The 12,823-nt window shown below is 38.6% G+C and overlaps 1 protein-coding gene across 1 annotated transcript; it reads right to left on the reverse strand.

The window, feature by feature from the left end:
- Positions 1 to 574: 574 nt before the first annotated feature.
- Positions 575 to 11,521, reverse strand: LOC107585020 (glycogenin-1-like). Its single transcript, XM_016271828.1, has 7 exons — positions 11,419 to 11,521; positions 9,960 to 10,095; positions 9,640 to 9,814; positions 9,394 to 9,556; positions 5,111 to 5,237; positions 4,237 to 4,456; positions 575 to 1,336 (listed from the first exon to the last, which is right to left on the reverse strand). Exons 1-7 carry the CDS (start codon positions 11,423 to 11,425, stop codon positions 1,169 to 1,171), a joined length of 996 nt encoding a protein of 331 aa, XP_016127314.1. The 5' UTR covers positions 11,426 to 11,521; the 3' UTR covers positions 575 to 1,168.
- Between the last annotated feature and the right edge of the window lie 1,302 nt (positions 11,522 to 12,823).

Raw genomic sequence — 12,823 nt, forward strand, 5'->3', positions numbered from 1 at the left:
TGTACTGTATTGTTTGAGTAGTGGTTGGCCTTTCAAGACCGGAAGTTTGCAATTGATGACTCTTTCCTCTCTGTGGCTGCATTTAGTTTATTGTGAAAGACTCAGTGGAGGAGAACATGGTGAAGATTCAGAAGAAGAAGCAGGAGCTTGTGGACAAGGCTTTCGGAGTGAAAAAGCCACAGGACCTAAAACAGGCTCGGATGGAGGAGATCCGAGCCCTCATGGAGATTTAGATTTATTAAGATAACTTTGCTGTCCGTTCATTTCAGAGTAATTGCTTTAATAATGACAGCACCTTTTTTTTCTTTTTTCAACTCATGTACACAATATCCGTTTAATCTCAAATGGTTGTTCTGATTATTTTCATTACAATAAACACCATGTGGTCATTGTTGGTTCATGGAAGATTTAACTGGTTCTAACGACAGTAAATTAGGACTCGTATCACTAGTGCTTTATTTCAGATGTTGCAGGTGAGCGTAAAGTTACAGAGAGGTTACAAACTAGTTATGAACAGCTACAGCTTTAACAGTATTACCAGCAGAGGTGTAGCAAAACCCTTGTGGTTTATTCCTGGTACAGGGAGGGACTGCCCAGTAGGCAAGAGCGGAGTGATCTTGGTTCACACAATAAGTTGCTGATGTGTATCAGAGCCAGTATTAACAATGAAAGCGAGTTGGCAGCACACAGTGTCTTGTAAACACAATATCTTTGCAAAGGCGATCATTAGATGATGAATGTGGAGTGGTGTACAGTATAGTTGACATTTACAAGGTTTGGTATCGTTTTGTTTGCTGTATGTTTCTCTATTTTTTTTCCAAACATTTCTGATCTTCACAAACACACAAAAGGCAAATAAGTTGTAGGACCATAACATTTACATTACGGAATTTTAAATAATATAAAAATAACAGTAGTGTATCGTTTAGGGAGATCAGAAACAATGCCTGAATGGTTTCGGGGCACGACTCCTCTGGAAATGAGGCAAGTGAGATATTGTGTCATTCTAATAACTCTTGCAATCACAGTGTGCAAGACTTTGAGCTGCATAGATCTGGACTGGTATAAAAAAAAAATTAGAGGATGTATTTTTATTTTTTTTGTTATTTCATGGCCTATAAGTACCCTAGTACAAAACTAGATCTGATGAGCCGTTCCTACAAGTCTCTCACTTTAGGAAGGAATCTAGCTTTTTCTCTATGTTCTCAAAAGAGTCCATTCCCATGTAGTCAGCTTGGCCCTGTTCCCACTTCTGTTTGCGCTCCTGAGACGACATCTGAGGTGGAGGGGGATGATGGGATATGTGCATCTGAGCCACATCAACGTTAATAGCACTCTAAGTGGGAAAAAGAAAATCAAAAATCACAAACAATAGAATTTTCACATGTATTTACATTTTATTAATAGTACAGTACATGAAGAGTGTCAACTGATGGAAAGTCATTCCATGAGTCAGAAGAGACTCGTACCAAACTCATTTCAAACAATAGTTTTCTCTCTGTAGGCAATAATACACCATGTAACAACAAAACATGTTACATATAAATTAATTCAGTTACATTTTATGAGCTAGGCCCAAAACTGCAGCAAGTGTTTTGTAAAATTACTTTGTCCATATTTGAAGTGAATTTACAGTTGATTATGCCTCTCAGCGTTTCCCAATCAGTGTGCATTTTTTCATCCCTTTATCCAACTTGCTAAAATTATAAAGTCCCACCCCTAAATCTGGACTGCAGAAGGTTAGAACATAAAGAGGCTGAAAACATCCATCATGGTTTGAAAACACCCCACTTATTGGAGCATGTCCACTTGCGTTTCAGAGAGATAACTACTTGCATCACCTCACCTTCTCATATTTACCCAGGATACACAGTCCAAGAGCACAGTTACTGACCTTACCCCTGGAGCCTAAACTAAACCAGTAAAGCTGTAGGTCTTAATTATCAAGTCTTCGTTATACGGGCTACTTTAATCGCCCTTTATAACTGTCCCAGTTACCAGGGGTGGGCAAACTTGGCCCTTCCAGGCCACTTTCCTTCAGAGGTTATGGCACTACTGATCAAAGAACTGAAACTCAATGGTTTTCAGATCAAATCTGATTATTTAAAAATGAGAAGTAAATATGTAGCTAATAATTCAGAAATCAGATTACGTCGTCATTTGCAAGTAAACTGCATTTAAAGAGTTTAAACCAAAAATTGGGCCCATTTAAATGCGCATTCTTGGTCGCCAAATTTCCATGGACAAAATCCAGTTATTTCAAGAGAATCTAAAATTTTGCAGGAGAGAAAATTCCCCACACAAATTTTGTTGAAGTCAAGCAGATTTGCTGCGTTGACAAACAGAAAAATGCTTGGTTTGAAAGTGACCTCAGAAATCACTACACTACTTACAGTAGACCAGTGGTTCTCAAACCTGTCCTGGGGCCTGATGTATAAACACTGCGTACGCACAAAATGGTCATGGACATGTGCGTATGCAATTTTCATATCGGGATTTATAAAATATAAACTAGGCGTAAATGTGCGCGCTCCATACGGACACTCTAGACCAGGGGTGGGCAAACTTGGCCCTTCCAAGCCACTTTCCTTCAGAGGTTAGCTCCAACCCTAATCAAACACACCTGAACCAGCTAATCATTGCCTTCAAGACTACAGGCAGGTGAGTCATATCAGGGTTGGATCAAATCACTGCAGGAAAGTGGCCTGGAAGGGCCAAGTTTGCCCATCACTGCTCTAGACCATGCGTTTAAAAACTCTTTTACTGGAGTGAGCGAAATAAGGAAGCAAACAGAATGATTTTAAAGTCTGTTTTACATTTGACATACACATTTAGATTAAATATGACTTAATGCAGTTAAACACTGAAATTTCATGAAATTATCATCCAGAAATTACAACATTTTTATATGAATTTAAACAGAAATATTTGCAGTGGATGTGCTGCTTTCAAACTATTTTGCTGTGGTATGCGATTTAAAGTTTTTAAATCACAGCGAGGATTGCTTGGCGCATGACAATTCCGCTTTAAATTGTGTTCCAAATAGCAAAACTCATGTTCTAAGAAATACTTTTGCATGAACGATTACTGATGTGATTACAGAACGTCTGATGCTTTGGAACATACATGGTAACGACAGACATGAGGATGCACTTGTTGATCAAACATTCCATTAGCTGGTTTGAACAGGTTTGATGACCGTACTCTAGAACCTCTGTTCACAGGTGTCGCGCACAGACAGTAGCCTAATGATAACCCCTTTCGTGCTCTTCCCAATACGGTGACTTATTGTGAAATATAGAATTTGAAGGAAACTAAGATATGCACGTTTTATTTTCAAAGTGTTTTTGTTATTGACACGGTGAGTCGGGCAGTTATTTACACTGCAAAAAATAAGGCCCATCTCCATTCAAATATACATTCTAAAATGGGTTTACTTTATAGGCAGAATTGCATATAATTTGAATAGCAATGTGATGTCTCAAAAAGCATTTATAGTACGCATCTCATATTTTCCTAACGTATTGTACCCTTAACTGCGTTAAACATGGTCACGTGGATGGAATATGCATGGAAATTATATGCAGATGGCGTTATGCATATTAAAACTAGGTGTTGTAAGCTCCATACATGGCTATTTCGGGGAGGAGATTCATGCATGCACAATCTTCCGCCGACTGGGTATTACAAAGGGAATTTTTCGCAAGTTCTGGAATACGCATGGCTTTATAAACCTGAACACTTTTGTATGCACACATTTAGGATGAAATCTACGTAAAGTTTTATACATGAGGCCCCTGGAGTACCCCCTGCCCTGCAAATTTTGTATGTCTCCCTCATCTATCACACCTGATTCAACTCAATAGTGTAGACTGCAAGACCTGAAGTGTGTGTGTCAGATATAGGGAGACATACAAAACGTACAGTGCTGGGGGTACTTTATGGAGAGGTTTGAGAACCCCTGCAGTAGACGATGGACCTTTTTTGTGAACGCACCTTTATTTTGTATGATTAGTGCATGCCATTTCAAAAAAAATAAAAAGCCTATTTTATCTTATTAAAATTCAATAAGAATGAACTATGTTATTGGGCACCTACTAAATACAATACAATTAATTCCCAAAGGATAAAAATGAACAAATCTGAGTCGGCAATACCGGCAAAAAAAAAAAACTACAGAAATTATCATTGTGCCACTCTCGGCAGTAGAGCAGAACCAGTGAAACTGTTGCTTACCTCTGTGCAGCCGGAATGGAAGGGCTGGTCACCATATTCCTCCTTCATGAGGGCCAATACTGAAGAAGAGAAAAGCTCCCACCATTGCAGCAAGAAGTTTGGGTGCATGTCAGATGCATCCGGTGACTGCCCCTTTAATGTTTTGCTTGTGGTGTCATAACTGTAATCCCACGGTTTGACTTTGCCAAGGAAATGAACTACCTTGGCATCACGGCCGTATCTAAGAGAAAAAGGAATGATCAGAACGCTGCCGCCAAAATAACAAGGTTTCAGAAATCCCAAACACTTGCCAACCGGAAGTGCTAAAAAGTGACCTGTCAACTATACTATAATCATATACAATACACTGTTCAACACTTTCAAAACTGATAAAAATCTGCGTCCTATAAAAGTAATTTTATTAAAAGCAGAAGTTAGTCACTACTTAGGAATATTCAGGTTATTCGTCAGTTTGTGGCATATCTAATGGGGGCTTGACTAACCAGAGAACTGTGTGTGTTGCTCATGGAAAAAGATCATGTAACAAACTATTCAAAAGGACATTTAGGCTCTGTGTAAAGACCCTAAAATAGCCCCACTATTTTTGGAGAGCAGTATGTATTTGGAGGAAGTTGATGTGCAAGTCCAGGAACAGAAAGGATTTCTGGTGCTGGATTCATCTCGTTACAATGTTGCTATGTGACTGGGCTTTCACTTGACCTTGGCAACATTCACACAAACTACAAATACATAACATCTGCAAGAAAATCTAACATTCATACAAAAACTCAAGACAAAAGAAGACAACACTTCAAAGCAAGGACAATCACATGCCAGGAACACCAACTTCCAAAATGAAATTGTTGTGAAATCTAGCATGTTAATTCTCACTCACTGCTTGAATGCTGGGAGATAGGTGTAGATGGCAATACTGCTGAGGTTGTAAATAAACGGAAGGTGTTTTGAAATGTCTGCCGTTGCCCAATCGCTGAAGAAGCTGTTGAGAACTCCCTGATCCCCACCTAACGAAAACAAGACAAAAACTGAATGAGAAATAGCACAGTCCTTGAGTCAAGATGATGTTTCAGGAGCTTCACTGGGATTGGAAAAATATTTACAGAAGGTTGTAATATTCCTTAAACAGATGAAGCAATGAGCAGTTAAGCAAACTGAGGCTTTGAGGAGGGGGGACACACATGTCAGATTGCTTCAGGAGTCACTTGCTTAGCTGTTTGCTTAACTTTGACCCTTGCATTCACAAAGGGAATGCAAGCAAAGAAAACTGACCTCAGATTATCAGCGAACATGTGAGTCACGTTACATATGAAAAAGCACATGGTGTCCTATACATGACAAGACCAATCAAACATGAATATTCTGTCATCAATTATGTATTCCTAATGTCGTTCCAAGACTTTTATCAGTGAAACCCAAAATTAAACTTGATCTTTTAATGAATCCTTATTAATCAGGCAGTTTAATTCCAAACCCTTCTGACACTTTATATGATGAACAGATTTCAATTAGGCTCAACACGGTTCAACACTGCAGCTGGAATTGCTTGCCAGTTCAGTGCTGAACAGGATAAGGATCTGTCTCGGCATGTTCAGAGTGCTTTCACACCTGGCCTGTTGTTTCGGAACCTGGTGCGTTTTCCCCCTTAGCTCGGTTTGTTTGGGCATATGTGAACACGGCAATCGCGCTCGGATCCGCACCAAAACAATCGGTCCAAGATCGCCTGAACGAGGTGGTCTCGGCTCGATTGAAAACGAACTCTGGAGCGGTTCGGTTGTAGTAGAGTGCTTTCACACCTGGCCTGTTGTTTCGGAACCTGGTGCGTTTTCCCCCTTAGCTCGGTTTGTTTGGGCATATGTGAACACGGCAATCGCGCTCAGATCCGCGCCAAAACAATCGGTCCGAGATCGTCTGAACGAGGTGGTCTCGGCTTGACTGAAAACTAACTCTGGTGCGGTTCAGTTGTAGTGAGAAAGCGATGCGATCCGATCCAACGAACCAGGCTATATCACAATTTATGATGGGTAATTACGCAAGTTCCGTGAAAAGCATCAGCTTTGTTGTTTTGGTAATACCTCAAAATGAGCCTGTGAATATCTGTGGGTGAGCACGTCTTTGCCATTCAAAAATCAAAGCGCACTTTATTTTATAATGGCATCTTATTGCTCTTCTTTGTAGGTGCATTTTAAAAATGTTTTCCCAATCAATCCTGGACTCCTGCTCAAAATGATAATTTATTTTAACGACAGCCACAAAAAAAAAAAAAAAAAAAAAAAACACACACAAAAACAAAAACGAGGTTATTGCTCTTCTTTGTAGGTGCATTTTAAAAATGTTTTCCCAATCAATCCTGGACTCCTGCTCAAAATGATAATTTATTTTAACGACAGCCAAAAAAAAAAAAAAAAAAAAAAAAAAAAAAAAACCACACACAACAACAAGCCAGCGAAGCGGTTATAGTTGCATCCTGACGGATGACATGCTACTCAGTGGAATCCCAGAAAATAAAGCATTGAACTTTGACCAATGAGAGAACTGTTTACTCGCTCATGACTTGTATTAACAAATTTGATCCGTTTAGAAACTTTGCCGTGTGAAAGCGAACCGCACCAAGAATAAAAAGCAACATTGTAATAATTTTAATCCCAGTTTCGGAACAAAGCAATCGATCTACAGGTGTGAAAGCACTTAGTCCGACTTCTCTTAAAGTGCACTCTGCAGTGACGAAGCCTCTCATCAGCAGAAAGAATCAAAAGGCTAGGCTCACCTTTGCGGAGGAGCATGCTGTGTGGAGAGAGGAGAACTGGTCCAAAATTCACTTTAGTGATGAGAGCAAGTTAATTTATTTGGGTCAAATGGGAAACATTGTTTGGCTGGAGAAACTGGGTAAAGACTGAAGCCCAAGAGCATAAAGTCAGTGAAAGGTGGAGAAGGAAATGTCATGGTTTGGGGGGGGGCCTCTTATACAGCTACATGGTGTTTAACAGAACCTCCTGCAGCAACATGCGGTTCCTTCCCTGCAAGCATCTTCTAATCAGCCTGCAATTTTCATGCCAGACAAATGTTCCCATCACACTGCAAAATGGGAAGTTTTGAGTGGAAGAGTGGACTTAAACGATTGCACGATTCTGGGTAAATTGAGAATCACTATTATTTAAGTGTTCAATTAATTTGAATTAATTATTAAACATTTTAAAATACTGGATATGCATTTAAAATATATTTAATACACCAATTTTTTTTATATTAAAATTATGAAAAAGTTGTTTGAATGAATGATTCAATGACTCACTCAAATATTTCATTTGTTTCATTACTAGATGAATCAGTGTTTTTAAACGAATCTCTTGAACGAATGATTCAATGACAAACATTTTTTAAATTCTTGTTGCCACCTAATGGCGAAACAATGCAATCCACACAAATGTTATTTGAAGCGCCAATTACTTTTGCTCTACCACAGACATCAATGTTTATATCCAAACTATAAACTTTCATTCCAGTATTTCTGTGGGAATATGAATGACTGTAAAACAGAAATATTGTGTAATTGAAAAGACTGTGAAGCTGTTTCTTACCTAAACATGGTAACTGTCTGCTCGGAGCACGAATGCAGATTTAAATGTTCCAATGAAACTTTTTCAAAGGTTGACACGGTCGAATTGTCGTCATTTAGATACATTAATTAAATAAGATAATAATAATTAAAGATCACACCAGAGCAGTGTGAGAAACTAGATATGTCCTGCGGCCACAGATGTGCTGAAGTCATTTAAAGCAGGGGCCTCTACACGTCCTACTAATTTCTGACAGCTGTAGCCCTCCAAAACATTAGTTGTAATCTTATGTGCTACAGTGGTTACGGTTCTTAAATTGATCACTTTGTTATCTTCTAAATAAAGGTTTGTTAATGCCTTAGTTTTGTCAACCATGTTACTAGATCAGTGCTATGCCTACAGCTAATATTCCTTCAAATTTTGAGTGAAGATTAAGTATTTCTAGAACGTTCTCTAATTTTGACCTCCACTGTACAGCTCCTTAAATATGGTAAAAGGAAGCTCAAACATGCTTGCTTGGATTAAGCAGTCTGATTCATATGGATTACCATTACAATATCTTTATTAACTTTGACGCATTTGGTACTTTCAATGGCGGGACAGATGTCTTCGGTTCAGTTAAAATTATCTTCATTTGTGCTTCAAAGATGAACAAAATCTTATGGGTTTGGAACAACATGAGGGTGAGTAAATGACCATTTTCATTTCTGAGTGAACATCTCCCTAATAGAAGCCAGATATTTTCATACAATCAGAGATATGCCATAGGCTGTGTGACATGGTGACTGGGACTAATCAATCACACTACGAGATCCCTCTGCATGTTGTGCTATATACACACACACATATATACATATATATATATATATATATACATATATATACATATATATATATATATATATAACAGAAAGATAACAACATGAGGCAACATGGGTTTTCTCAACTCCGAGCGATACGAAGATGAAACAGAAATACAACTGCCTCCATGACCTTCAAAACAAGAGGCCTACTGATAACTTCTGAGGCTCAATTCTTTGTTTAAGATTAGTTCTCTAACTAAAAAGAGGAGTGCTTTTTAACAAAGCACAGGAATACTGAAGTGCCAAAAACAGTACATCTTAAAACACAAGTTGTCATAAAAACAGACAAGGATTGAATTTACATGTAATCAAGTAAAAATAACTTGAATGAGAGTTCCTGTACAGTACAAGCAAAGCAATTTCACAAGGGTCTTGCAGGAGTCTCTCATTTGAGAGGCTTTTGTTTACTTCATCCCACACAGAGCCCAGGAATAACTCCCTCAGGTGGTGTGGTGCACCCCCCAAAAAAAGAAAAATCACAGAGCCACCTTGTGTTCGGCCTACATGCCTGATAAAGAACTCACTCATGGCCATGTTGAACCCTAGCAAGTTTACGCAACTCTTTCACAACCCAGGGTTTAAATATCTTCTAGACGTGCGGGAGGAGAGGAACCATTTTTGAATGAATTCCAAAGTATATGGTAAAATCGTATTTTCCAAAACATTATTCAATACAGTTATGCAATGCTAAAACACCCCTTACAGCTTCTCAAACAAATATAACACTAAAGAATGTCACTTGCCATCAAAGCTGCCATTCTCTGAGCAGGTGGTGAGAAGCTTCTCATAAGTCTCGTTGGAGGGACGGAAGACGAACACACCAGAGTTGAAGCAATCAGGCCAGCCGGGATCTGGCGCGGCAGAGAGCTCCTCTCGATCAAATAACTCATCTATGTTACACAAAACCTAGAGACAAGAGGGAAGACCAATGAAAACCTCTCAAAGACACCATAAAAACATCATGGCTAACATTATAAGACAGCACTCACTAGAGTATCTGCATCCATAAACACACATTTGGAGTATTCCGTAAGAGTCCAGCAATGGAGTTTGGTGAAGGTGACGCCCAGGTCAGGTCTCTTCATCATGGCCAAGTGTGCAGCATCCCCACTGTCCAGCACATCCACCAGCCTGACGTCATCATAGACCTTACCAAGCACTGCTCTGTAATGTAGCACACAGAGCACAAAGTGAGACTGATTGATCTATAGATCACACTTCTGCAGTGTGGACAACAGCAAACACCCTGTGACAGAACACAAAACAGTTGAAAACCAAGCCGTGCTACAAAACCCAGCAAGCACTTTACCTGGAGGGTTCAGAGACATGGGGGCCAATCAGAGCCACTAGTTTCCTCGATGTGTTGTGGTTCCTCAAGGACATGCCAAGTACCATTGCTCCTTTGGCATAATTGTCAGTTGTGGCAAGGGTGACAAAAGCCTGGTCTATAGTAACACAAAAAAAATTAAATCACTCACTGTATGCATTCTAATTTATGTAATATATTGCACATGCAAAATTACAATTTCCCCATCTTATTTTTAAACCTAAGAGTGGGTGCAATATTTTTGGGGAAGTGTCTGACACCGGAAGCCTTGCACATTCATTTATATTGGCTGCACAGAAAAAGTTTGTTATCCTGCAAACTGGTGTTTGTAATTTTAAATTTGTCACAATCACAAGCATGCCCGTTTATAGTGTAGAAAGTTTTACTATTAAATGCACTTTGTTATTCGTCTTCTTGTAAGTAGTATTTATTCACAGGAAATACAATAGTTAGTTTAAATACTCAAATTTGACTGGCCAAGCAGCTTTTCAAAAGGACTTACAGTTAATATAACAGCACTGGGGCTTGCATACTATTCCCAGACCATGCTACTGAGAAACCAGAAATCCCAGAGTGGAGTCCTAGCCGAACGATAACAGAACGTTTTGGGCGAAGTAGAGGAACCATGTGCGTTCCACTCGCGCATCCAGACCGGGTCTCCATCTGTGCGGTACTTGGCGACACCTAAAATGATGCTTCGGCATCTTGGGGAAGTTTTTGTTGTTGAAGAAATATACAACTGGCCAATTTCTTTCAGAAAATTTACTCTATATAATTATTTAACGTATAAAATTAGACAATACGCTGTAAGCGTTGTTGGAGGAAAAATGCAATACAAAAAAAAATACACATTATAATACGAGATAGATGTTTATTGTAGATACTTTTTTTTATTTGACACTAAACGTGGAAAATAATGTGCATAACTCTCATGCATGCTGTTATTTTTGAGGGCACTTGACATTTTTCATATTTGCGTTCATTTAACAATAACTGATGATGCACTAGCACATGTTGGAGGAACTGATTACAACCCATCCGTGCAAAAGAAAACACGCTCTAAATACTGCATTGGCTGTGTGATAGACTGATAACTCTGCACTGCCGCATTGAACTCAAGCGCGATAGAAGTGACAAACTAACGGCAGCTCTTCTCTTCCTGCATGACAGGCCAGTGAATGTAACCGTAAACACTGCGCACCAAACAACTGCGTAGGAGACGCGACTAGGCCTTTTACACAATAGACCAAACGCTAACCTGTGTATATCGTCAAATATTAAAAGGACAAGTCTAGACAACTGATATCCAGCGAGTTCTGCTAACTTACCTCCGAGGCAGCGCGTGCTACAGGCTGTATTAATGCTACTTGCGCAAACACAACTGGCGTTCGTTTCATTTTACAAGCACAGGCGATATGTGACGGTTCATAACATTGCCTACCTGCCATGGCTCACGTAACAGCCAGACCGAACCGGATACAAGGCCTCCGTGAGAAACGCTGGAGAGAAGCAGTACGTGGTCTGTCAGAGGATTTATACTAGTGACATGACTTTCATGGTCACATGACCCCTGACAACAGACACGCCCCCTCACTTACCACTATCCACTTCAGAAGATTTCAGTTCAAAACACTGGGAGACATTACGAAACGAAACTCACATTTTCAGGTATGAGCTGAGATACAATGAACTAGTTATCCATACGTTTAAAAATGTAATTCAAAGTAATAAAAGTATTCAGTTCATGTCCAAATGCAGTTGGAAATTCCTTAGTTTTGTCTCGTAGGAATAACAAGTGAATTATGTCATTTACTTTTTCATTTGATGCCATCGTGTGATAAAAAAAAAAATCCTTGCATGAGTCACTACGTTGAGGATACTCTAATAGATTTATTTGATGTTTTCCTGTTAAAAGACACCACTTAACATACATTTTCAGACTCAAGTATCATGTCATTATATAGAACAGCATGTTACAAAATTACCAACCAACCATTAGCCTGCTTGAAGTGCTAAATGACCACAGTGGCGTAAGAAAAATAAAACAATTATCAGATGATAATTCATATCAAGACAGTATGTTTCAACAGTATGTGAAAACTACCATGTCTTGTTAGACCCCATGCCGTAGTCTAATCCAGGGGTTTTCAAACTGGGGTCCAGGGACCCTCGGGGAGCCACAAGGGGAGGAATTTTTTTTTTTAAATGGTCAATTAAATCAATTTAAATAAATAAAATTACAGAACTTGATACTATTACTGTTTCATTTTGCTTTCTAAAGACTGGTCAGAAATCATGAGACTGTCGTAGTGAATTAATTACCAATTGCTGTCAATAATAATAATTGCATGTGTGTAGAAAAAAATGCAGTTTATAAACACTTATTGTTAATGTTAATGGACAAAAATTGTTTAGTTATATATCAATTATAAATAGATAACCATGAATTGCCTTTTATATCTCTCTCAGAAGGAGATCATCATATTTGCGGGGTATGTGGCATATTAATGTTTGTAAACCCCTGGTCTAATCAGTAGAGCTATGAGACACAGGAACCCATTTCAGAGTAAAAATACTGCTATAAAAATGTGTAGAATTATGAAGATTTCATTCATCACATTGGTGGAACATACAGCATTTAAATTGCACCAATGACACTTTAACAGCTTAGATGGGTGAAATATTAGAAATATTATACAAAACATATTTAGTATTTTCAGCATGATTTTGTCCTTTGGTGAGGAAGGTGAAAAGTTAACTTAACACAATATATATATATATATATATATATATACTGTATATATATATATATATATATATATATATATATATATATATATATATAT

The sequence above is a fragment of the Sinocyclocheilus grahami genome, unplaced genomic scaffold (assembly GCF_001515645.1).
Source record: "Sinocyclocheilus grahami isolate Dianchi unplaced genomic scaffold, SAMN03320097.WGS_v1.1 scaffold5.1, whole genome shotgun sequence".
NCBI classification, from domain to species: Eukaryota; Metazoa; Chordata; class Actinopteri; order Cypriniformes; family Cyprinidae; genus Sinocyclocheilus; species Sinocyclocheilus grahami.